This window comes from Mauremys mutica, chromosome 26 (assembly GCF_020497125.1).
Source record: "Mauremys mutica isolate MM-2020 ecotype Southern chromosome 26, ASM2049712v1, whole genome shotgun sequence".
Classification (NCBI taxonomy): domain Eukaryota; kingdom Metazoa; phylum Chordata; order Testudines; family Geoemydidae; genus Mauremys; species Mauremys mutica.
This window is the reverse complement of record NC_059097.1, coordinates 6,434,399-6,458,156: the sequence shown is the minus strand read 5'-3', so window position 1 is coordinate 6,458,156 and position 23,758 is coordinate 6,434,399. Positions and strand designations below refer to the sequence as shown.

The 23,758-nt window shown below is 68.8% G+C and overlaps 1 protein-coding gene and 1 long non-coding RNA gene across 9 annotated transcripts; both read left to right on the top strand.

Moving 5' to 3' along the window:
* The first annotated feature begins 1,008 nt into the window (after window positions 1–1,008).
* Window positions 1,009–23,747, top strand: PER1 (period circadian regulator 1). Of its 8 annotated transcripts, none has more exons than XM_045000122.1 (19): window positions 1,009–1,045; window positions 11,430–11,744; window positions 12,451–12,549; window positions 13,445–13,599; window positions 13,931–14,052; window positions 14,151–14,352; window positions 15,169–15,220; window positions 15,853–15,995; window positions 16,118–16,196; window positions 16,327–16,433; window positions 17,434–17,587; window positions 17,672–17,780; window positions 17,872–18,003; window positions 18,730–19,025; window positions 19,955–20,070; window positions 20,368–20,553; window positions 21,826–22,026; window positions 22,124–22,603; window positions 23,610–23,747. In XM_045000122.1, the coding sequence occupies exons 2-18, from the start codon at window positions 11,524–11,526 to the stop codon at window positions 22,573–22,575; spliced, it is 2,826 nt and encodes a 941-aa protein (XP_044856057.1). In that variant the 5' UTR covers window positions 1,009–1,045; window positions 11,430–11,523; the 3' UTR covers window positions 22,576–22,603; window positions 23,610–23,747. The 8 variants fall into 8 exon arrangements, with proteins under 8 accessions (XP_044856057.1, XP_044856051.1, XP_044856054.1 ...); XM_045000116.1 differs by lacking the exon at window positions 1,009–1,045 and adding an exon at window positions 2,769–3,333; XM_045000119.1 differs by lacking the exon at window positions 1,009–1,045 and adding an exon at window positions 2,782–3,141.
* On the top strand, window positions 3,650–4,568 carry LOC123356739. Its single transcript, XR_006575438.1, has 2 exons — window positions 3,650–3,858; window positions 4,293–4,568. It is a non-coding gene; the product is annotated as an uncharacterized LOC123356739 (long non-coding RNA).
* Window positions 23,748–23,758: the final 11 nt, after the last annotated feature.

Here is a 23,758-nt window from a genome sequence, read left to right as displayed (position 1 = left end):
GGTGGGTTAGAGCAGGGGGGGCTGGGAGCCAGGACTCCTGGGTTCTCTCCCCGGCTCTGGGGGGGCAGTGGGGGCTGGTGGTTAGAGCAGGGGGGCTGGGAGCCAGGACTCCTGGGTTCTCTCCCCGCTCTGGGGGGGCAGTGGGGGCTGGTGGTTAGAGCAGGGGGATCTGGGAGTCAGGACTCCTGGGTTCTCTCCCCGGCTCTGGGGGGGCAGTGGGGGCTGGTGGTTAGAGCAGGGGGGGTGGGAGCCAGGACTCCTGGGTTCTCCCCCTGGCTCTGGGAGGGGCAGTGGGGGCTGGTGGTTAGAGCAGGGGGGGCTGGGAGCCAGGACTCCTGGGTTCTCTCCCCGGCTCTGGGGGGGGCAGTGGGGGCTGGTGGTTAGAGCAGGGGGGGCTGGGAGCCAGGACTCCTGGGTTCTCTCCCCGGCTCTGGGGGGGCAGTGGGGGCTGGTGGTTAAAGCAGGGGGGGCTGGGAGCCAGGACTCCTGGGTTCTCTCCCCGGCTCTGGGGGGGCAGTGGGGGCTGGTGGTTAGAGCAGGGGTAGCAGGAAGGCCCACGAGCGCTACACGCTGTAGCTGTGGGTGTCCCCCCCGCCTCAGTTTCCCCACCGGTCCACAGGCCGGGATGGAACCCAGGCGTCCGGGCGCCCCGCCCCCTCCCTGGCCCCGCCGCTGGCCCCGTGCGCCGAGCCCGCACGTGTCCCCCCAGCTGCCGCTGCGGTGAGGCGCCGGCCAATCGGCGGCCGGCGGGGCGGGGCCGGGCGGGGCGCGGGCCAATGGGCCGCGGCGGGGGGCGGGGCCGGGTCACGCGCGGCCCTGCATGCCCGGCCGGGGCACGCCCCCCTCGGGGGCGGGGCCGGGCGGCCTCACGCGGCCGCCTGCATGCCCGGGGCCCGGCCGGCCAATGGGAGCCCGCGAGCGGCCGGTCGGCCAATGGGCGGCGAGCGGGGCGGGGCCGGCGGCGGCCAATGGGGGCGAGCGGCGCGGGGCGGGGCTGGGCGTGGGGGCTGCGCTGCCAAAGGGGCAGACGGGGAGCGGCGCCGCGGTGAGTGGGGCGCGTGGGGGGAGCGGGGTCCGTGGGGCTGGGGGTCCCGTGGGGCGGGAGCCGGGGGGCTGGGGGCCCTGTGGGGCAGGGGGGCTGTGGGGATCCCCGGGGGGTGGAGGGAGGAGCCAGGGGGAGGGATCCGTGGGGCTGGGGGGCCTGTGGGGCTGGGGGGCTGTGGGGTTCCGGTGGGGCGGAGGGGGGAGCCGTGGGGCTGAGGCCGTGGGGCTGGGGGTCCGGAAGGGCTGTGGGGGGGGGTCCCCTGGGGTGGGGGAGCCGTGGGGATCCCGGGGGGGGCTGAGCCCGTGCGGCTGGGGGGAGCCGTGGGGCACGGGGGCCAGGGGGATACCGTGGGGCTGAGTCCCTGGGGTTGGGAGGGAGCCGGGGGGCAGGGGGACTGTGGGGATCCCGTGGGGTAGAGGAGGGAGCCGGGGGGGGGGCTGAGTCCGTGGGGCTTGGGGGGGAGCCGGGGGGCAGAGAGACTGTGGGGATCCCGTAGGGCGGGAGCCGGCCCCGTGAGGCTGGGGGCCCCGTGGGGCAGGGGGGCTGTGGGGATCCCGTGGGGGGGAGTTGGGGGGCTGAGTCTGTGGGGCTGGGGGGGAGCTGTGGGGCAGAGAGACTGTGGGGATCCCGTAGGGCGGGGGGGGGAACCTGGCCCCGTGAGGCTGGGGGCCCCGTGGGGCAGGGGGGCTGTGGGGATCCCGGGGGGTGGAGGGAGGGGTCTCGTGGGGGATCCCGTAGGGCAGAGTGGGGAGCCGGGGGGCTGAGTCTGTGGGGCTATAAGGGGGCGTGGGGGCTGTGGGGATCCCGTAGGGCAGATGGGGGAGCTGTGGGGATCCCGTGGGGCACAGGGGGGAGCCAGGGGGCTGAGTCTGTGGGGCTGGGGCCTGGAAGGGCTGTGGGGGGTCCCGTGGGGCAGAGGGGGGAGCTGTGGGGGTCCTGTGGGCAGGGAGGGCATGGGGGGGGCTGTAGGATCCTATACGGCAGGGGGTGGCTGTGGGTATCGCATAGGGCAGGGGGGCTGTGGGTTGGCTGTGGGGATCCTGTAGGGCAGAGGGATTGTTGGGGGGGGGTGAGGATCCTGTGGGGCAGAGAAGCTGTGGGGGATCCCATAGGGTAGAGGGGTTGTGAGAGGGGACTGTAGGGATTCTGTGGGGCAGAGAGGCTGCGGGGGGCTATGGGGATCCCGTAGGGCAGAGGCGGGGCTGTGGGGGATCCCATAGGGCAGAGGGGCCGTGTGGGGGCGCGGAGGGCTTTGGAGTCCCATATGGCAGAGATGCTGTGGGGGCACCTATAGGGCAGAGAGGCTGTGGGTCCCTAGGCTGAGGGAGTAGTGGGGCTGGGTGAGAGGCTAGGATTTGAGAGTTGGGGGTCGCATGGGGGTGCAGAGGGGCTATGGGGGGGTCCCTAAGGGGAGGAACTAAGGGGTTTGGGGGATTTCATAGGGCTGTGGGGTGGCTCGAAGATCCTTTATTGGGGGGGGGGGCGGGACTAGCCTGGAGGGGGAGGATCTGGCATGAGGGGGTCCCTTAGGGCAGAGAGTCTGGGATCTCTATGGTGGGGGGCATCCATGGGGAGGGGAAGGGGTTTGGAGGTGTCTGTAGGATGGGGAGGGGCTGGCCTGGGGGTTATGTAGGGCAGAGGGGATGGGGGGGAGTCCATATCAGATTGGGGTCCTGGGTTTATGGATGTGAGGGTCCCATAGGGCATCCGTGGGGGGTGGAGTTGGGGGTCTATGGGAGGAGGTGCTGGGGGGGGCACCTCCCCTTTGGCATGGGGCCTGGGGGATGGGCTGATGAGGGTGACTTGGGAGCGGACGGCGCCGGGGGGGAGTTTTCGGGGGGAGCTCCCAGACAGGGCTTGTGGGGTCTGAGCAGCGGGCGGGTGGGATTCTCTTGTGGGTGGGGGGGGTCAGCGGAGCTGTGCGGGGGGCCCCGGCACCGCCCCCCTTTCTGCTCCCCATAGGGGGCGTGGCGGTGGTGCTACGCTCCAGTGCCTCACCCCAGAGCTAGCTGCATCTCAGGAGCCCACACCTGGGGGGGAGGACAGGAGATCCCCCCCCACCCTTGAATGAGCCGGGGAGGTAGCTGGACCCACAAGTGCGTGTGGGCCCCTTTCATAATCGCCGCAAGGGGCTTATGTAAGCGGGGCTTGGGAGAGGGGGGGCGACTGAGTCATTGTGTTACCCCCTCGGCCAGCGGGCCCAGAGCCCCGGGAGAGTGTCATGGCCAGGAGGCTCCCGGCGCGTTTCGGCTGGGAGCTCTTTGTGCCTGCTGCTGCAGCCTTGCTCTGTGCGTGAGCTGTCCTTTGTGTGTGTCTGTGTGTGTGTCTGTGTCTGTGTGTGTGTGTGTGCGTCAAGGGGAGTGACGCAGGAGCGCACAATGGCAAAGCTGAGCCGGGGCCCCAGGAGTCCTGGCTCTCCCCCTCCCCCCCTGTTGTAACCCACCAGCCCCCACTCCCCTTCTAGAGCTGGGGATAGAACCCAGGAGTCCTGGCTCCCAGCCCCCCCTGCTCTAACCTCCAGCCCCCACACCCGTCCTAGAGCTGGGGAGAGAACCCAGGAGTCCTGGCTCCCAGCCCCCCTTGCTCTAACCACCAGCCCCCACTCCCCTCCCAGAGCCGGGGAGAGAACCCAGGAGTCCAGGCTCCCAGCCCCTGCTGCTCTAACCACTAGCCCCCATTGCCCTCCCAGAGCTGGGGAGAGAACCCAGGAGTCCTGGCTTGCAGCCTTTCGGGGTAACGACTCCGTGGGGACCCGGAGGCGCAGGGCTCGCGTTCCTTGCCACGCCTGTTCTCCTTGCCGGTTCCTGGCACTGGTAAATACCCCCCTCTCTTTTTGGGAAATCTCCCTGCTTGGTACCGAAACGTCTCCATCCCAATCCCTCCTGGGCCCGAAGAGGAGGAGCCCCCGTCCGCCAGCCGGGAGGTTGCGTGCCCCCTGCAGATCGGCCCGGTGCTGGATTCTCCAGGGCCCTCCGACCTTTGTGTGTGTGGGGTGGGGGGGAATAGTACACACCGGGCAGCGGGGCGGATGGCTTAGCCGCTGATGGGCTGCCGGCATACGGATTACGGCTGAGAACATCCATGCCCTGGGCTGTCAAGAGGATCAAGGGTTCTTCCTGGGAGCCAGGCCCGAATTAAACGCCATCGGTTCCGTTCCTAAACCAGGCGTCTCCTCAATTCCTGCTTTTGCCTGGCTCGGGATGACCCAGAGGATGGTAACCGTCTCTCCTCCCTCCCTCCCCTCCAGGAGTGAGCCGGATCGTCCGGTGCGAGCCCCCGGGGGGTTGCACAAAGCCCGCGAAATTCTGCCCCGTGGTTTTGGGGATGCCGAATCGCCGGTGTGTATCGGGAAACGGAGGACCGTTCGCGCCTGGCCGCCTAAAAGCGCGCTGGCGAGCTTTCCGCGCGTCATGGGTTGTTTTGGAAAGAGCCGGCGTGCCGGGGTTACTGTCGATGGTGCAATCCTGGCCTGTGTCAAGCCGTGCGATTGGCGTAATAAAAAAATACAGTAGGGCAGAGGTTATTGGAGCGCTCGGTCTTTGTTGGCACACAGGGGGTGTGTGGGCGGGGGGGCGTGGCGCCGTGTTTTGCCACGTGCAGGGCTCCTTGGACTGCTTCCAGCTCCACCGCTGTCTGTTCTCCGGTCCCGCCGAGATACCCACGGCTCGTCGCCCCCCCCGGAGGCGAGTCCCAGTTTGCTCAGCCTGGCTGCTGTTGGTTTGAGGCCCACGGCAGGGGTGGTACCGGGGGGGGTTTTCGGGGGTGGCGGGAGGGAAAGAAGGGGGGATGCCTGGGGTGCGTCTGCACCGCGGCTTGGAGCATGCTAAGACCAGCCGTAAACAATGGATGGGCCAGAAACACGCCCGGACATACTCCCACCCCACCCACCCCCGCTACTTCCGCTGCTGTTTTCAGCGAGCTAGCGCGTGTCTGTCTACCGGCAGCGGTGGATCTCTGGTTCTGGGAGGGAAGTAGGGTCTGGTGGTTAGAGCAGGGGGGGCTGGGAGCCAGAACTCCTGGGTTCTCTCCCTGGCTCTGGGAGGGGAGTGGAGGCTAGTGGTTAGAGCCAGGGGGGAGGCGGGAGCCAGGACTCCTGGGATCTCTCCCTGGCTCTGGGAGGGAAGTGGGGGCTAGTGGTTGGGGGGTGGGGGCAGGAGCCAGGACTCCTGGGTTTTCTCCTTGGTGCTGGGAGGGGAGTAGGGGCTGGTGGTTAGAGCGGGGGCGGCTGGGAGCCAGGACTCCTGGGTTCTCTCCCTGGCTCTGGGAGGGGAGTGGGGGCTGGTGGGTTAGAGTGGGGGGAGGCGGGAGCCAGGACTCCTGGGTTCTCTCCCTGGCTCTGGGAGGGAAGTGGAGGCTAGTGGTTAGAGCAGGGCAGGCTGGGAGCCAGAACGCCTGGGTTCTTTCCCCAGCGCTGGGAGCAGCCAAGGAATAAATTAGCATGTGAGAGCAGGGGAGGGAGTCGCTGGCTCCGACCAGCCTGTGGTTAAGCCGAGAGAACACAGTGTTCCCGGCGCTCTGCCTTGGTTTATTTCCACACGGCAAACTTGGCCCGGGGCGGGCGGCCGGGCAGAGCTCGGGCGTTTTTATGCCTGCCCCACATCCTCCGCCCCCTGGGACAGGGCCAATGGCAGGCGCGCTGCTCCGGTGACACCGCCGCGGCGCCTGGAAAGCCCCCCGGGGGGCTGGCATGTTGTGTAAGGAGCTGCCAGGCGGGTACCTGGCTGGGAAATATTACATAAGGGCCCCTGCGAAGGGACCGGAGCGGGTGACCTGGTTATGTCAGGAATCTGGCTCAGCGGGGCTCCGGTTACAGCTGACTGGGTGCAGGAGACGCATTTCCTGGTCTCCTGGGTTCTCTCCCTGGCTCTGGGAGGGGAGTGGGGGCTGGTGGGTTAGAGCAGGGGGGGCTGGGAGCCAGGACTCCTGGGTTCTCTCCCTGGCTCTGGGAGGGGAGTGGGGGCTGGTGGGTTAGAGCAGGGGGGGTTGGGAGCCAGGACTCCTGGGTTCTCTCCCTGGCTCTGGGAGGGGAGTGGGGGCTGGTGGGTTAGAGCAGCGGGGGCTGGGAGCCAGGACGCCTGGGTTCTCTCCCCCGGCTCTGGGAGGGAAGCAGTGAACTTCTCAGAGCATTCATTCCCTTCTGGCTCTGTCATCCCTCGCCTGCCCTGTGTAATTAACCCCTGGCAGGAACACTGCACTTCCCCTGAGTGGGCTGGGTGGAGGGGGGGAGTCCGCCGCTCTCCGGAGCCCTGCATCAAAGGGCTGGCGGGGGCGGTGGGATAATGGCCCTGCAGACGAGCTGGGCGGTGGGAAACAATGGAGCCGGTGGGGAGAAGAGGGGGCCAGCTGGGCTCCACTCCCGACCTGCGGGCGCCTCTTGCGGCGGCTGAGTGAAGGGGAGCGCGGGTGCGAATCTGGCAGGGCTCCGGTTTCCATGGCAAGGACTGAAGTGGGGGACCCAGGCCTCCCATCCGGGGCCAAACGAGCTTCCGGGAGCGCCAGGCCTTTGGCCTCGGAGCCGTCTGCGAGGGAAACTGAGGCTGGCTGTGCGCCATTTCCACGGTGCCGGGGGGGGGAAACTGAGGCAGGAGCTGGTAGCAGCACAGCCCCCAGCTCAGGTTTGCAGTAGTGGGGGGAGGGAGAGCTCAGGGGTTCTAGCATTGGCCGGCTAAACCCAGGGTTGTGAGTTCAATCCTTAGGGGGCCATTTAGGGAACTGGGCTGAGATCCCCTCCGTTTCTGGGCCTGGCGGGGCTTGGCTTTGCCGGTGCCGGGAGCAGCAGGGTTGCTCGGGGGCGCCCGGCCGAGTGCTGCCTCTTCCCTCGTATTTGCTGACAGCGCAAATATTTATCGGCGAAAGGGGACGCGAACGCGGCCGCCTTATCAGCCGGCGTGGGCGAGAGTCAATATTTTCACCCCTCCTGTGCCTCCGTTCCCTGTGCCTCCTCGGGGATCTCTTATCTGCCACAGAGCAGAATATTTACCAATGCCGGCCCTCCCGCCGGCTGCTTGCTACTGGATGTCGTGCCCACCTTCCCAGGGCCAGCGGTGACTCTGTGGTCCTGGCATGTGGCCGTCTGGATTTGGCCTGCCGTCCCCGTGTCGACCCCAAATGTGCTTGGAGCTGTACAGATCTCCGACAAGTAGCTGGGTCCTGTCCCACTGGGTCCCCTTCCTTCTTAGGAGCGGCTAAGGCCGTCCCGCGGCTGACCGTGAGCCATTCGATCGGGCGTCTCTGGAATGTTTTTTTTTTTTGTTTTTCAAGGTCTGGCGGGGCGGATCCAAAGTGGGGTTTTAAGGAAATGGGGCGACACAGTTAGAAAGGATCCGGGTGAACGTTTTGGATTCAATTGTGGGTCTCCCCTCCGCCACCCCCCCAGTTTGTAAAAATTTTCCAAATTTCCCACAGGGGCCGGGAAACCTCCCAAATCTGCCTCGTTACCAGCCCCGTGGAGGCCTTACAACAAAAATCCTGGCCCGTCCTGCTTGGCTCTGTTTTCCCCCTCGTCTGATTTTGGTGCCCTGCCAGCAGCTGGCATGCGGTTTGTTGATGCTTTTGCTGGTTGATTATGCCGGCAGACCTGGCTCCCATTGGTCGGCCCGTTCGGCCAATGAGAGCCGCCCCGGAACCTGGGGTTGGCCGCACCACCGTCCACGTGCGGGGCTGTGTAACACGGCGCTGACGTCACCCGGCGGGCGGCCAATGCCGAGGCCGCCGGGCATTACACAAGTGGGGGCAGCGTCTCTGCCGGAGCCGCCGGCGGCATTTGGGGGGTGCCTGGCGGCGGAGGATGCACCCTGGAGCCCTGGGCAGCCGGGAGGAGCCGGCCGGCCGTGGCGGGGTGTGCAGCGCCGACAAGAGGCAGCACCCCAGAGACGTGCCGCTGTCGCTGTGAGTGTGAAATCCTCCCCCCTCGCCGGTGATTTCGGCGCGCCCCTGTTCTCGCCGCCTTCCCTCCCCGGATCTAGGGCTGCCGGCTCCTCCCTGGAGGTCAGCTGGTGCCGACACGCGGATGATTTGTTCTGCCAGCACAAAATGTTCTCGCTGCAAAGGGAGCAGTCGTGCCGACTGGCCTGCTTTGCCAAGGCAGGGCGTGCCAGCCGCCGGCTTTTCGTCACTGCCATGCTAATTAGCCCTGGGACGCTGTATTCTTTTTTTTTTTTTTTTTGGTAGGGCGAGGTTTTGCACCGCCACCAGGGCAGGGGGGGGGGGGTGGAAAGCCAGCACGGGAGATGCGCGCGCCCGCTTTGGAGAGAGGGGTGGCCGGTTAGTCCGGTGCGCGTGGAGCAAACGTGTTAGGAAACAGCACCGGGGAAAGGATGCAAGAATTGAAGCAACCGGCTTGGGATGCGGGTGGTCGTGGGTGACTGGATTTGTTCTGCAGATGGGTCTCGAACGGCTTCCGGGGGAAGCGTTTACCATCGAGTCGGCTGTGCAAGCGGGTCCGTGTTTTTAACTCCTTTCCTGAGCTTATCAGACAGGCAGGAGCTGAAATTTACTCTCTCCCCGCTGGGAGACACCAGTCATCTCCCCCCCCTGCCCCCCAGCTTTGCTGCTGGATTCACTTAAATCAGGTTTTAAACCAATTGAGTGCGGCTGGTGCAAGCCCCGGGGCGGGGGCTAGGCTTATCTGCCCCGCGAAGACTGGAAAAGTGGCCATGCAGCTCTTTGCGCCAGTTTCAATCGCTTCAAAATCTCTCCCCTTAAATTAAATTGGCGCAAGGTTCTGGTGTAGACAGACACACACGCCGCTTTGGGGCGGTCGTATCTGGGTTGCAGACGCAGCCGGGGCAGGGTTCGCTTGCTTAGAAACACCTTTTCCCTGCTAAATACGTGTGCGCGCGTAGTTGTGGTGTTTTTCGTGTGTGTGTGTGTGTGTGTGTGTGTGTGTGTGAAAAATCCTAGCAAGTGGTGGGTTTAATGTTGTCTTTAGAAAAGATAGAATTTATTTTTTTTTCCAGGCCAACTCTGAGCTTTAAATTTCTCTCTTCTTATTGATTCGGGGCTATTGAATCAAGGTGCGATTTTTAATTTATTTTTTAAACATCTTAGTTTCAGTCGCCCACCAGGCCGTGTGGACGCACTGTCTTCCAGTTTCAATCAAACTGGGAGGAACCTTGCAGGATATCGAAATCAGAACCGTTCTGGGGTGGTTAAAGCAATACAGCTTTTGGTGTGTCGCCAAGGCCTTAATCTGGAATAAGAGCGCCCTGGTCTGATGTGAATTCACTCCATTGCTAGTGTGGACGAAATCTGAACAGGGTGCACTTACTCCGGAATAAGCAGCCACATAGAGACTTTCCCCCAAGTCATTAAAGGTGTGCATCTAAATGGATTGAGCTCCTTTCATGCCAGTCGGGGTGTAGGTAAGCCCTGGGTAAACCAGATGGTCCCCCCAATCGGTGTAACGTTTTGGGCCAAAGTGTCCCCAGCTGGGCTCGTAAAGTGAGGCTCCTCAAATCCATGTTGATGCCCCTTAAATTAAAGGCTCCTCTTCCGAAAACAGCTGAGCACGCGCACAGCTCATCCCGGTCGCCGTCACGAGTTACGGTGGTCCGCACTTTTCGTTCGGTTCCGTTAACTATGGGATCAGGTCTCTTGTTTTCCACACCCAGAAGATCTGGGTCTTCAGCAGGAGAAGTATCCATCCATCCGTCACCAATGTCTGTCTGTCTAAAGCAGCATTTTAAAAAAAAAAAATCCATTTGTTGGTGTACGTATCTGTCAGGACCCGAGCACCAAATTCCCAGTTTCTCTGGTAACCGCCTGTTGACTTCCCCCATCGCTGCCTCTTGTTGCCAGGGGAACGTGGCGCGCGGGGCTCAGGTCCCGGCTGGTAGCTAAAGCATTTGAAATGGGCGATTGTAGGCACAGCCGTGGGGCTTTCGGGGGGGGGGGGCCTGCGGATCTCGCAATGGGCGAATCCGGGTCTCTGCCGACTCGCTGTTTACAAACCTTTGGCTCCGGCCCAGACCGGCTTAGCGCCCCGGCTCTGGGCGGGGAGTGGGGGCTGGTGGGTCAGAGCAGGGGGGGGCAGGGGGCCAGGACGCCTGGGTTCTCCCGCTCTAACCACTAGCCCCCACTTCCCTCCCAGAGCCAGGGAGAGAACCAGGAGTTCTGGCTCCCGCCCCCCGGCTGGAAGCAAAGAGCCGAGCTAAGAATAGGCCGGCTTTGCTGCCCGAAATAGACCCACAGCGGCTCTCTGGGCTAAGCGCTCCCGGCACTGCCGTGGGCCCCACGTGACCGGCTCCAGCGGGCTCGGGAGAAAGGGGCCGGCGTCTGGGGTGGGGCTCGGGGCCCGCACCTCCGGGCTGTGCCCCGGGGTCCTGCCCCGACCCACGGCCAGGGGCCCGAGCCCCTGGCCGTCGGAAGTGATGCAGCGGAGAGGAGACGTGGACAATGGGCCAGGATGCCTGGGTTCTCTCCCCGGCTCTGGGAGAGGAGTGGAGTCTAGTGGTTAAAGCGGGATGGGGGCTGGGAGCCAGGATGCCTGGGTTCTCTCCTCGGCTCTGGGAGAGGAGTGGAGTCTAGTCGTTAAAGCGGGATGGGGGCTGGGAGCCAGGACTCCTGGGTTCTCTCCCCGCCTCTGGGAGAGGAGTGGAGTCTAGTCATTAAAGCGGGATGGGGGCTGGGAGCCAGGACTCCTGGGTTCTCTCCCCGGCTCTGGGAGGGGAGTGGAGTCTAGTCATTAAAGTGGGATGGGGGCTGGGAGCCAGGACGCCTGGGTTCTCTCCCCGGCTCTGGGAGAGGAGTGGAGTCTAGTGGTTAAAGCGGGGTGGGTGGTGGACTCCTGGATTCTCTCCCCGGCTCTGAGAGGGGAGTGGGGGCTGGTGGTTAGAGTGGGGGGGTGTGGGGGTGGGAGACAGGACTCTCGGTTCTCTCCCAAACTTGGGGAGGGGAGTGGGGGCTAGTGGTGAGAGCAGGGCGGGACGGGAGGCAGGACTCCTGGGTTCTCTCCCCAGCTCTGGGAGGGGAGTGGGGGCTGGTGGGTTACAGCAGGGGGGGCTGGGAGCCAGGACTCCTGGGTTCTTTCCCCGGCTCTGGGCAGCGTCTGTCCCGTAGCAGTGTATGTCTGATGAGTAATAAGCCTGCCTGTCCATGTGCCATGGGGTGTGATGGGGAGCTCCTTCCCCGCCCCCCCACCCGTCGGGCGGGGTGTGTGCCAGGGAATGGGGGTTGAATTGAGTGGTAAGCACCAGCGGGGTGGCCCGGTGCTGACAGCCGGCGAGGGCACAGCTGTGGGGGGAGGGAGGGGGAGCCCTGATATCGGGGTGCTGGGCCGACGGGCGAGTCTGTGTCGGGGCCAATCCACCCCCCGGCAGCCCCCTGGACCTAGGAATCGGGGGGGACCCGGTGCCTCTAACCGCCGCTCCCTCTGCTCTCACAGGTTCAGCCTCCGACGCCTCCGCCCGGCTCTGCCTCTCGCCCCGAACCCTGCACCTCCCCGCGGCCCGGGGCGCGTCCCCGGCTCCCCCCCGATCATGAGCACCGGCTGCGAGCTGGGCCCGGCCCCCTTCGAGGGGGGGAGCGTGGGCGGGGCCGGCGCCCCCCGGCGAGGCCGGGCCGCCGACGACATGGACGCCAACAGCAACGGCTCCAGCGGCACCGAGTCCCACGGGCGGGACTCGCTGCGCAGCGACCGCAGCAGCAGCGGGAACGGCAAGGACTCGGCCGTGCTGGAGACCACCGCGAGCAGCAAGAGGTAAGGGGGGGGGGCCGGACCCCGGCGTCCGGGGGGCGTGGGGGGCCGGTGGGCGGACCCTGACGTCCGGGGGCGGGGGTGGACCCCGGGGTCATGGGGGGGGCACCGGGCTGGCGGGCGGACCCCGGCATCTGGGGGTGTGCAGAGCCGGCGGGCGGACCCCGGCGTCCGGGGGCGTGGGGGGGCACTGGGCCGGCTGGCGGACCCCGGCGTCCGGGGGCGGGGGGGGGCACTGGGCCGGCGGGCGGACCCCGGCGTCTGGGGGTGTGGGGGGGGCACCGGGCCGGCGGGCGGACCCCGGCGTCCGGGGGCGTGGGGGGGGGGCACCGGGCCGGCGGGCGGACCCCGGCGTCCGGGGCGCGTGGGGGGGGGCACCGGGCCGGCGGGCGGACCCCGGCGTCCGGGGGCGTGGGGGGGGGGCCCCGGGCCGGCGGGCGGACCCCGGCGTCCGGGGGCGTGGGGGGGGGGCACCGGGCCGGCGGGCGGACCCCGGCGTCCGGGGGCGTGGGGGGGGGCACCGGGCCGGCGGGCGGACCCCGGCGTCCGGGGGTGTGGGGGGGGGCACTGGGCCGGCGGGCGGACCCCGGCGTCCGGGGGAGTGGAGGCCCCTCTGGGTCTGCCTCGTGCCGCCCCACGTGCCCTGCCCCTCGTGCCGCTCCAGCGGGGCCGCGGTTCTGAACGGCCCCCGTCTCTCCCCCCCCCGCAGCACCAACTCCCAGAGCCCGTCTCCCCCCAGCAGCTCCGTCGCCTACAGCCTGCTGAGCACCAGCTCCGAGCAGGACAACCCCTCCACCAGCGGCTGCAGGTAGGCGAGCACGGGTGGGGGGGGGGGTGCACGCAGCCCTAGGGGAGATCCCCCCCCCCTGCCCCCTACACACCATGTTCTGCAACGTGGCTGATGCACGTCAGCTCCTCTCCCCTCTGGAGAAGCCAGACTGTGCAGAATTACAAGTGGGAGTCAAGAGGGGAGTGGGGGCCAGTGGTTAGAGCGGGGGGAGGCTGGGAGCCAGGACTCCTGGGTTCTCTCCCCGGCTCTGGGAGGGGAACGGGGGCTGGTGGGTTAGAGCAGGGGGGGCTGGGAGCCAGGACTCCTGGGTTCTCTCCCTGGCTCTGGGAGGGGAACGGGGGCTGGTGGGTTAGAGCAGGGGGGCCGGGAGCCAGGACTCCTGGGGTCTCTCCCTGGCTCTGGGAGGGGAGTGGGGGCTGGTGGGTTAGAGCAGGGGAGGGCTGGGAGCCAGGACTCCTGGGTTCTCTCCCTGGCTCTGGGAGGGGAACGGGGGCTGGTGGGTTAGAGCAGGGGGGGGCTGGGAGCCACGACTCCTGAGTTCTCTCTCCAACTCTGGGAGGGGAGCGGGGACTGGTGGTTAGAGCAGGGGGGGGCTGGGAGCCAGGACTCCTGGGTTCTCTCCCTGGCTCTGGGAGGGGAACGGGGGCTGGTGGGTTAGAGCAGGGGGGGCTGGGAGCCAGGACTCCTGGGTTCTCTCCCCGGCGCTGGGAGGGGAGTGGGGGCTGGTGGGTTAGGGCGGGGGGGGGGGGGCTGGCAGCCAGGACTCCTGGGTTCTCTTCCTGTGCCTGCCACTGACTCCCAACCTGACCTTTGGGCAACTCCTCCCGCTCCGTGCCACTGGGCCCCGGCGGGGGGTGGGGGGCTGGGCCTGTGCCCGCTGGCTCACCCCCCCCCTCGCCCCCCCCCCCTGTAGCAGCGAGCAGTCCGCGCGGGTGAAGACCCAGAAGGAGCTGATGAAGGCGCTGAAGGAGATGAAGATCCGGCTGCCCTCGGAGAAACGCGGCAAGGGCCAGTCGGGCACCTTGGCCTCCTTGCAGTACGCGCTGGCCTGCGTCAAGCAGGTGCAAGGTGGGGGCGCTGGGCCGGCTGGGGGGGGCACTGGGCCGGCAGGGTGTGTGTGTGTGTGTGTGTGCACCAGCTGGGGGGGGGCACTGGGCCGGCAGGGTGGGGGTGGGGGTGTGCCCACCAGCTGGGGGGGGCGCTGGGCTGGCGGGGGAGGGAGTGCTGGGCCGGTGGGGGGGTCCCGGGCGGGATCCCGGGGACCCACTCGCCGCCTGTGGCACCGCGGAGGCTGCCAGGCCGCGGGGTGTCTGGCCTGTGGGGGGTACCCGGGTTGCGGTGGGTGGGGGGTGCCCCCGCTCGCAGCGCGGCCGGGTCTCCCCCCCCCCCCCCCCCGCAGCCAGCCACGACTACTACCAGCAGTGGGCCGTCGCCGGGAGCCAGCCCTGCCCCCTGGACGCGGCCACGTACACCGGCGCCGAGCTGGAGGCCATGACCGCCGAGTACACCCTCAAGAACCCCGTGAGTGTCCCCCCCCCCGCATCCCGGGATATCCCCCCCCCCGGCGCCGCGAGCCCCCCTCCCGGTGCCCCAACTGCCCCCTCTCCCCCCCCCCGCAGGACACGTTCGCCGTGGCCGTCTCCTTCGTCACCGGCAAGATCCTCTACATCTCGGACCAGGCCGCCTCCGTCCTGCACTGCAAGAGGGACGTCTTCACGGGGGCCCCCTTCGCCGACTTCCTGGCCCCCCAGGACGTCAGCATCTTCTACGGCTCCACCGCCCCCTGCCACCTGCCCTCCTGGAGCGCCTGCACCTCGGCCAGTGAGTGCCTGGGAGAGGGGCCGGGGGCTGGTGGGTCAGAGCAGGGGGGGCTGGGAGCCAGGACTCCTGGGTTCTCTCCCCGGCTCTGGGAGGGGAGTGGGGGCTGGTGGGTCAGAGCAGGGGGGGCTGGGAGCCAGGACTCCTGGGTTCTGGGGGCTGGTGGGTTAGAGCGGGGGGGGGGCTGGGAGCCCGGACTCCTGGGTTCTCTCTCTGGCTCTGGGAGGGGAGCAGGGTCAGGTGGTTAGAGCAGGGGGAGCTGGGAGCCTGGACTCCTGGGTTCTCTCCCTGGCTCTGGGAGGGGAGTGGGGGCTGGTGGGTTAGAGCGGGGGGGCGGGGGGCTGGGAGCCCGGACTCCTGGGTTCTCTCTCTGGCTCTGGGAGGGGAGCAGGGTCAGGTGGTTAGAGCAGGGGGAGCTGGGAGCCTGGACTCCTGGGTTCTCTCCCTGGCTCTGGGAGGGGAGTGGGGGCTGGTGGGTTAGAGCAGGGGGGGTTGGGAGCCCGGACTCCTGGGTTCTCTCCCCAGCTCTGGGAGGGGAGTGGGGGCTGGTGGGTTAGAGCAGGGGGGTTGGGAGCCAGGACTCCTGGGTTCTCTCCCCAGCTCTGGGAGGGGAGTGGGGGCTAGTGGTTAGAGCTGGGAGGGAGCTAGGAGACAGGACTCCTGGGTTCTCTGCCCAGCTCTGGGAGGGGAGTGGAGGCTGGTGGGTTAGAGCAGGGGGGCTGGGAGCCAGGACTCCTGGGTTCTCTCCCTGACTCTGGGGGGGCACCGAGCCTTCCCAGCCCCCCGCTAACCCCCCCGCCCTTTGGCCTTTGTCCCCAGCTCCGGCCGCCGTGGACTACACCCAAGAGAAATCGGTCTTCTGCCGGATCAGGTGAGTCCCACCGGCGGCAGGCGGGGTGCCGTCTCTGCCGGGGTGAGGGGGGTGCAGCGCTGGGGGACCCCTCGGGACCGGGCTGATCCCACGCGGCAAACCCCAGCCAGCTTCCCTGTGCCGCGCCGGCCCCCCTATGGCCTCGTGCCCCCCATCCCAGCGTCCCCACCGCCGCCTCCTCGCTCCCGCCGGGCCCGGCCGCGAGACGGGCGACCCTCCAACGGGGAGGCCCTGGATCCGTCCGTTTCCAAGCTGACCTTGTCTGTGCCGCCGGGAAGGGCCGGGCACCCCGTGTTCCCAGCAGCTCCCCGGAAGCCGGGCGGCTGGGGGATCCCCACGCCCCGTGTTCCCAGCAGCTCCCAGGCAGGGGGGCCGGGAAGGGGACCCCGTGTTCCCAGCTTGTCCCTGGGTAGAGGGGAGAATCGGGGGGCCGAGGTGGGGACCCCACCACCCGTGTTACTAGCTGGGCCTGAGCTGAGGGGTTCTGGGGCGGGGCCGGGGGACCCCGTGTGCCCAGCCGGACTGAGGAGGAGGGATCAGGGGCTGGGGCGGGGGGGCTCCCGCTGCTGTCGTCGCTGGTTGGTCCCGGTCTCCTCTGGCCTCTGGTCTTATTGCAGGCGTTTGTTTCTCAGTGGAGGCCGCGGCCGCGGGCGGGAGCTCTCCTACGCCCCCTTCCGGCTCACCCCCTACCTGGCCAAGGTGCGCCCCGCGGCCGGCGCCGAGGGCCAGCCCTGCTGCCTGCTCGTCGCCGAGCGCATCCACTCGGGATACGAAGGTGAGCCGGGCCGGACGGGCCAGGGGGGGAGCCCCTCGGCTTCCTCCCTCTGCCTGCTGCCCCCCCCCGCCCCCAGCCCGCGTCCTGACCCCCCTGCCTGCGTCTCGTCCCCCACCCCGCAGCTCCCCGGATCCCGCCCGATAAACGGATCTTCACCACCAGACACACGCCCAGCTGCTTGTTCCAGGACGTGGACGAGAGGTGAGCAGAGCCCGGGATTGGGGCGGGCGGGGGGGAGTCAGCCTTGGCTGGGGGTCCTGTCGAGGCCGGGACCTTGGTGGGTGCTGGGGGCCGCCCGGGGACCCCAGCTCACGGGTGTCTGTTTTCCCAGGGCTGCCCCCCTGCTGGGTTACCTCCCCCAGGACCTGATTGGCACCCCCGTCCTCTTCTACCTGCACCCGGAGGACAGGCCGCTCATGCTGGCCATCCACAAAAAAAGTGAGTATGGGGGGGGACCCTGGGGGTGTCTGAGTGGGGAAGGTGGAATTCCCAAGGGTGCCCGGGGGAAAGGTGTCATTGGCGGCTCCCCATTCGGACACTGACTCCAATCCACTCTCATGCTTCAGGGCTTCAGCCTGCCGGGGTCAGGAAGGGAGATTCGACCCCATGTGCAATTGGCAAAAATCTGTTCAGGGATTTTTTTTTTTTCCACCTTCCTCTGAAAGGTCAGAGCTGAGCTCCAGGGTGGGCTGGTGACCTCAGCTGACACCCAGACCCTCTCCCTAGCTGCCTGGGTGATGGGGCTGGCGCTCCGGGGGGGCCGACGCATTGCCAGGTCGGGGGTCAGGAAGGAATTCGGCCCCCACCCCGGCCACATCAGCCCGGCCTTGGGGAGTTTTCACCAACTGGCATCATCTGCCCTTGGCTAGGCAGTTCCCTGCAGGGGACAGGCCGCAGGCTGAGAGCCAGGACTCCTGGGTTCTCTCCCCGGCGCTGGGAGGGCACTGGGGGCTGGTGGGTTAGAGTGGGGGGGGCTGGGAGCCAGGACTCCTGGGTTCTCTCCCTGGCTCTGGGAGGGGAGTGGGGGCTGGTGGGTTAGAGCAGGGGGGGCTGAGAGCCAGGACTCCTGGGTTCTCTCCCCGGCTCTGGGAGGGGAGTGGGGCTGGTGGGTTAGAGCAGGGGGGGCTGAGAGCCAGGACTCCTGGGTTCTCTCCCCAGCTCTGAGAGGGGAGGGGGGGCTGATGGGTTAGAGCAGGGGGGGCTGGGAGCCAGGACTCCTGGGATCTCTCCCCGGCTCTGGTGGGTTAGAGCAGGGCGGGCTGGGAGCCAGGACTCCTGGGTTCTCTCCCCGGCTCTGGGAGGGGAGTGGGGGCTGGTGGTTAGAGCAGGGCGGGCTGGGAGCCAGGACTCCTGGGTTCTCTCCCCGGCTCTGGAAGGGGAACGGGGTGTGTGTATCTCAGACCCTGATCCGTATCCCCCCCCCCCCCCGCCCCCCCAGTTCTCCAGTGCGGCGGGCAGCCCTTCGACCACTCCCCGCTCCGCTTCTGCACCCGCCACGGCGAGTACGTCACCGTCGACACCAGCTGGTCCAGCTTCGTCAACCCCTGGAGCCGCAAGGTCTCCTTCGTCATGGGGCGCCACAAAGTCCGCACGTGAGTCCCGCCCCCCCCCCCGCCCCCCCCCCGACGCTCCGCCCGCCTCGCCCTGACCCTCCCCCCCCCCTCTCCGCCGCACAGGGGTCCCCTCAACGAAGACGTCTTCACGGCCCCCAAGGCGCTGAAGATGCGGCCGCCGGAGCCCGACGTCCAGGAGCTCTCGGAGCAGATCCACCGGCTGCTGCTTCAGGTGGGTCGAGCTCCCTCCTTAGCCCCCCCCGTCCACCACCCCCCCGCTCCCCCCAAGTGCTAACCCCCCCCCTTCCCTTCACCCCCCCCAGCCTGTGCACGGCAACGGCTCCGTGGGCCTCTGCAGCAGGGCCAGCAACGCCTCCCACGAGCCGTTCCTGAGCGCGGCCTCCTCCAGCGACAGCAACGGCCTCCCCGCCGAGGAGACGCCGGCCCAGCGGCCGGTAAGAGCGGGGGCTGGGGGTTAGAGCAGGGGGGCTGGGAGCCAGGACTCCTGGGTTCTCGCCCCGGCCCTGGGAGGGGAGTGGGGGCTGGTGGTTAGAGCAGGGACTGCTGGGAGCCAGGACTCCTGGGTTCCCACCCCGGCTCTGGGAGGGGAGTGGGGGCTGGTGGTTAGAGCAGGGGTGGCTGGGAGCCAGGACTCCTGGGTTCTCTCCCCGGCTCTGGGAGGGGAGTGGGGGCTGGTGGTTAGAGCAGGGACTGCTGGGAGCCAGGACTCCTGGGTTCTCTCCCCGGCTCTGGGAGGGGAGTGGGGGCTGGTGGTTAGAGCAGGGGCGGCTGGGAGCCAGGACTCCCGGGTTCTCTCCCTGGCTCCAGGACTCCTGGGTTCTCTCCCTGGCTCCAGGAGGGGGAGTGGGGGCTGGTGGTTAGAGCAGAGAGGGCCAGGAGCCAGGACTCCTGGGTTCTCTCCCTGGCTCTGGGTGGGGAGTGGGGGCTGGTGGGTCAGAGCAGGGGCGGCTGGGAGCCAGGACTCCTGGGTTCTCTCCCCGGCTCTGGGAGGGGAGTGGGGGCTGGTGGGTTAGAGCAGGGGCGGCTGGGAGCCAGGACTCCTGGGTTCTCTTCCCGGCTCTGGGAGGGGAGTGGGGCCCAGTGGTGAGAGCTGGGGGGGGGGGGGGAGACTGGGGGCAGGCTCCCCTTGCCACGGCCCTGACCCCCCCTCCTGTCCCCAGATGACCTTCCAGCAGTTCTGCAAGGACGTGCACATGGTGAAGAACCAGGGCCAGCAGGTGTTTATCGAGTCCCGCACCAAGCCGCCGGCTGCCCAGCCCCCCAGCGCAGGTCAGAGTCCTGGCCCCCCCCTCGTTCCAGGCCTGGAGACGCCCCAGGACGGCGACGGGCCAGGCAGGGAGGCCCCGTGTGAGGCGCCGCTGGGCCCGGGCCAAGTGGTCTCGTCCGAGGAGTCCGGCAGGAAGGAGCCGTCCAGTTACTCCTACCAGCAGATCAACTGCCTGGACGGGATCATCAGGTGAGCAGGGGGCCGGGGACCCCAGCTCCGAGCCGTTCCCCACACTGGGAGTTCATCCGGCGCGGAGAGGCAGCCACCTCTGGGGCGGGCGGCAGGTTACCCAGGGACCCCTCGCCCGGCGCTGAGATGCAGCCACCTCTGGGGCGGGGCGGCCGGTTACCCAGGGACCCCTCGCCCGGCGCTGAGATGCGGCCACCTCTGGGGCGGGGCGGCCGGTGACCCAGGGACCCCTCGCCCGGCGCGGAGATGCGGCCACCTCTGGGGCGGGGCGGCCGGTGACCCAGGGACCCCTCGCCCGGCGCTGAGATGCGGCCACCTGTGGGGCGGGGCGGCCGGTGACCCAGGGACCCCTCGCCCGGCGCCGAGATGCAGCCACCTCTGGGGCGGGGCGGCCGGTTACCCAGGGACCCCTCGCCCGGCGCTGAGATGCGGCCACCTCTGGGGCGGGGCGGCCGGTTACCCAGGGACCCCTCGCCCGGCGCTGAGATGCGGCCACCTCTGGGGCGGGGCGGCCGGTGACCCAGGGACCCCTCGCCCGGCGCGGAGATGCGGCCACCTCTGGGGCGGGGCGGCCGGTGACCCAGGGACCTCTCGCCCGGTGCTGAGATGCGGCCACCTCTGGGGCGGGGCGGCCGGTGACCCAGGGACCCCTCGCCCGGCGCTGAGATGCGGCCACCTCTGGGGCGGGGCGGCCGGTGACCCAGGGACCCCTCGCCCGGCGCTGAGATGTGGCCACCTCTGGGGCGGGGCGGCCGGTTACCCAGGGACCCCTCACCCGGCGCGGAGAGGCAGCCACCTCTGGGGCGGGCGGCAGGTTACCCAGGGACCCCTCGCCCGGCACGGAGATGCAGCCACCTCTGGGGTGGGGCGGCCGATTATATCAGGATCCCTTGTCCCCGCTAACCCTGGGGCCTGTGGCTTTTTTTTAGGTATCTGGAAAGCTGCACCGTCCCCAGCCGGGTGAAGCGGAAGTGTGGCTCCTCCTCGTACACCGGCTCCTCCAACTCCGACGACGACAAGCAGCGGGCGGCCGGCTCGGCCAAAGGTACCGTCCCGCCTGCCCCGTTCCCCTCCCCGCTCTGCCCCCCTCTGGATATTACCCCGTCGCTGCTGCCGGGGCTCGAAACGCCTCCCTCCCGGCCACGGGCGCCGGCTCCCGACGCCCTCGAAATCGAACCGATTTGGGGGCACGTTCCGGGGGGTCGCGGCCGCGTTTTCCGCCCGGGAAAACGGCCCGGGAACGGGGTTTTTTGGGTTTTTTTTCCCCCGTGCCGCCCCAGGGACCGCGGCGCCCCCCCCCCCCCGTCTCCCCTCATTAACCCCTCGTTGTCTCTTTGCACAGATGCGGCGGAGGAAACGCTGCCGAGCCGCTCCAGGAGGGAGGAGGAGGCGCCCGCCCCGGCGGCGGGACCCGCGCTGGCCCCGCTGGCTTTGCCCAGCAAAGCCGAGAGCGTGGTGTCCCTGACCAGTCAGTGTAGCTTCAGCAGTACCATCGTCCACGTGGGAGATAAGAAAGCCCCGGAGTCGGGTACGGGCGGGGGACAGCGCCGCCGGGAGGGAGGGGCCCGGCCGCGGGCGGCTCCCCGGCCGCGGCAGGGAGCCGCCCGGCCTCCCCCCCTGCCGTCGGGGACCCCCCCCCCCGTCTCCGCCGCGTCTCAGGGACCGCGTCAGATTCAGGGGGCCTTATCCCCCCAGCAGCCTCTGCTCCCCCCACACCCCTGTCACCCCTTCCTTCCCCGGCATCCAGGACTCCTGGGTTCTCTCCCCGGCTCTGGGAGGGGAGTGGGGGCTGGTGGGTTAGAGCAGGGGGGGCTGGGAGCCAGGACTCCTGGGTTCTCTCCCCGGCTCTGAGAGGGGAGTGGGGGCTGGTGGGTCAGAGCAGGGGGGGCTGGGAGCCAGGACTCCTGGGTTCTCTCCCCGGCTCTGGGAGGGGAGTGGGGGCTGGTGGGTCAGAGCAGGGGGGGCTGGGAGCCAGGACTCCTGGGTTCTCCCCGGCTCTGGGAGGGGAGTGGGGGCTGGTGGGTTAGAGCAGCGGGGCTGGGAGCCAGGACTCCTGGGTTCTCTCCCCGGCTCTGAGAGGGGAGTGGGGGCTGGTGGGTTAGAGCAGCGGGGCTGGGAGCCAGGACTCCTGGGTTCTCTCCCCGGCTCTGGGAGGGGAGCGGGGGCTGGGAGGTTAGAGCAGGGGGGCTGGGAGCCAGGACTCCTGGGTTCTGTCCCCGGCTCTGGGAGGGGAGCGGGGGCTGGGAGGTTAGAGCAGGAGGGGCTGGGAGCCAGGACTCCTGGGTTCCCCCCCCCCCCCCCGTGTGTATTTAATTTGCCTTTTTTCCCCCTTACCCCCACGCCTGCTGTCAGGACACCCCTGCAGGTGACTCCGGGGGGGGGGCGCTGGATTCGCCTCCCCGAATGGATTTTCATTTCCCCCCTTTTCTTTGCCTTCCGCTGACAGGTTTTTTTTTTTCCCTCCCTCGTTTCCTGCGTTGGTGGCGGCCGAGTTGCCGGCCAAGCCCCCGCGGGGTTGGAGGGGGGGGTCCCCCCACAAAGCGCAGGGTCCTCCCTGGGCACTGGTGGCATGGTGGGGGTGGGGGAAGGGCTGGGAGCCGGGACTCCTGGGTTCTCTCCCCGGCTCTGGGAGGGGAGTGGGGGCTGGTGGGTTAGATGGGGGGTTGGGAGCCAGGACTCCTGGGTTCCGTCCCCGGCTCTGCCGCTCGCTCACCGCGTAACGTTTCTCCCCGCACGCGGCTCCGTGCGGCGGCCCCCCCCGGCTGACCTCGCCTCCCCCCCCCCCTTGGTCTCCCCCCAGACACGGCGATGCTGGAGGAGGGCCCCGCGCCCCCCGACCGGGAGCAGTACCGCCGCGTGGGGCTCACCACGGAGGTGCTGTGCGTGCACACCCAGCAGGAGGAGCAGGCGTTCCTCACCCGCTTCCAGGAGCTCAGCCGCCTCCACGTCTTCGACGCGCCGGCCGGGCGCCGCCGGCGGGAGGGGCCGTGCGCCGAGCCAGGTGGGGGCTGCCTCCGGGGCCGGCGGCGGCGGGGGGGCGGCTCGGGCCTGGCCCCCGTCCCCCTTTGCTAACCCCCGGCCTTGTCTTCTCCCGGCAGGGCACCGCGGGCCCCGGCGCGGCGCCGGCCGGCGCGGCAAATCCAAGGCCAAGCGCGTCAAGCAGCACCAGGCGTCCGACAGCACCGGCTCCCCGCCCGGCCCCTGGCCCCCTTCCCCGCCGTGCTGCCCGTCTTCCCGCCCAGCCAGCCGCCCACCGCCCCCCACTTCCCCGCCCCCTGGTGGCCCCCGTGGTGACCCTGGTGCTCCCCAACTACGTCCTGCCCCCGCCCTACTTCCCGGCCCCCTTTGGGGAGCCCTTCGGCCCCCGCCGGCCCGGCCCCCCCGAGGCCTCGCGCTCCGCCACCCCCGAGCGGCCCGACTCGCCCCCCTTCGACTCCCGCTGCAGCTCCCCGCTCCAGCTCGACCTCCTGCAGATGGAGGAGGCCCCCAAGGCGGCCGAGCGGCAGGAGGCGCCCCGCGGCCCGGCGGGCGGGACGGCTGGCGCTGGTGAGCTCGGCCCCCAGAAAGAAACCTGCCTGGTGAGGAGCTCGCGGGTAAAGCGGGGGGGGGCAGGACTCCTGGGTTCGCTCCCCGGCTCTGGGAGGGGAGTGGGGGCTGGTGGGTTAGAGCAGGGGGGGCTGGGAGCCAGGACTCCTGGGTTCTCTCCCCGGCTCTGGGAGGGGAGTGGGGGCTGGTGGGTTACAGCAGGGGGGGCTGGGAGCCAGGACTCCTGGGTTCTCTCCCTGGCTCTGGGAGGGGTGTGGGGGCTGGTGGGTCTGAGCAGGGGGGCTGGGAGCCAGGACTCCTGGGTTCTCTCCCCGGCTCTGTGAAGGGAGTGGGGGCTGGTAGGTTAGAGCAGTGGGGGCTGGGAGCCAGGACTCCTGGGTTCTCTCCCTGGCTCTGGGAGGGCCGAGGGGGCGGGTGGGTTAGAGCAGGGGGGGCTGGGAGCCAGGACTCCTGGGTTCTCTCCCCGGCTCTGGGAGGGGAGCGGGGGCTGGTGGTTAGAGCAGGGGCGGCTGGGAGCCAGGACTCCTGGGTTCTTTCCCCGGCGCTGGGAGGGGAGACTGGTGGGTTAGATCGTGGGGGCTGGGAGCCAGGACTCCTGGGTTCTCTCCCCGGCTCTGTGAAGGGAGTGGGGGCTGGTAGGTTAGAGCAGGGGGGGCTGGGAGCCAGGACTCCTGGGTTCTCTCCGTGGCTCTGGGAGGGGAGCGGGGGCTGGTGATTAGAGCAGGGGGGGCTGGGAGCCAGGACTCCTGGGTTCTCTCCCCGGCTCTGGGAGGGGAGTGGGGGGCTGGTGATTAGAGCAGGGGGGGCTGGGAGCCAGGACTCCTGGGTTCTCTCCCTGGCTCTGGGAGGGGAGCGGGGGCTGATGGTTAGAGCAGGGGGGGCTGGGAGCCAGGACTCCTGGGTTCTCTCACCAGCTGTGCATTCAGGCAGGACCCCCCACCCCTGTCTTGTGAGGAGGGTGAGAGTTGGGGGAGGTGCGTATGCAGCCCCCCAGGTCAGTCCTGATCTCCCCTCTCCTCCCCCCTCCCATCCCAGCAGGCGGAAACTCAGGACTCGTCGAACAACGACGCCCTGTCGAGCTCCAGCGACCTGCTGGACCTGCTGCTGCAGGAGGACTCGGGCTCCGGCACCGGCTCGGCCGCCTCGGGCAGCGGCTCCATGCGCAGCGGCTCCAACGGCGGCAGCAC

Coding starts and splice junctions, on each gene's coding strand:
- PER1 (XM_045000114.1), top strand. CDS start 11,158: ATGGGGAGCTCCTTCCCCGCCCCCCCACCCGTCGGGCGGGGTGTGTGC. Junction 13,600..13,930: donor CTGCGTCAAGCAGGTGCAAG/GTGGGGGCGCTG, acceptor CCCCCCCCGCAG/CCAGCCACGACTACTACCAG. Junction 14,353..15,168: donor GAGCGCCTGCACCTCGGCCA/GTGAGTGCCTGG, acceptor CTTTGTCCCCAG/CTCCGGCCGCCGTGGACTAC.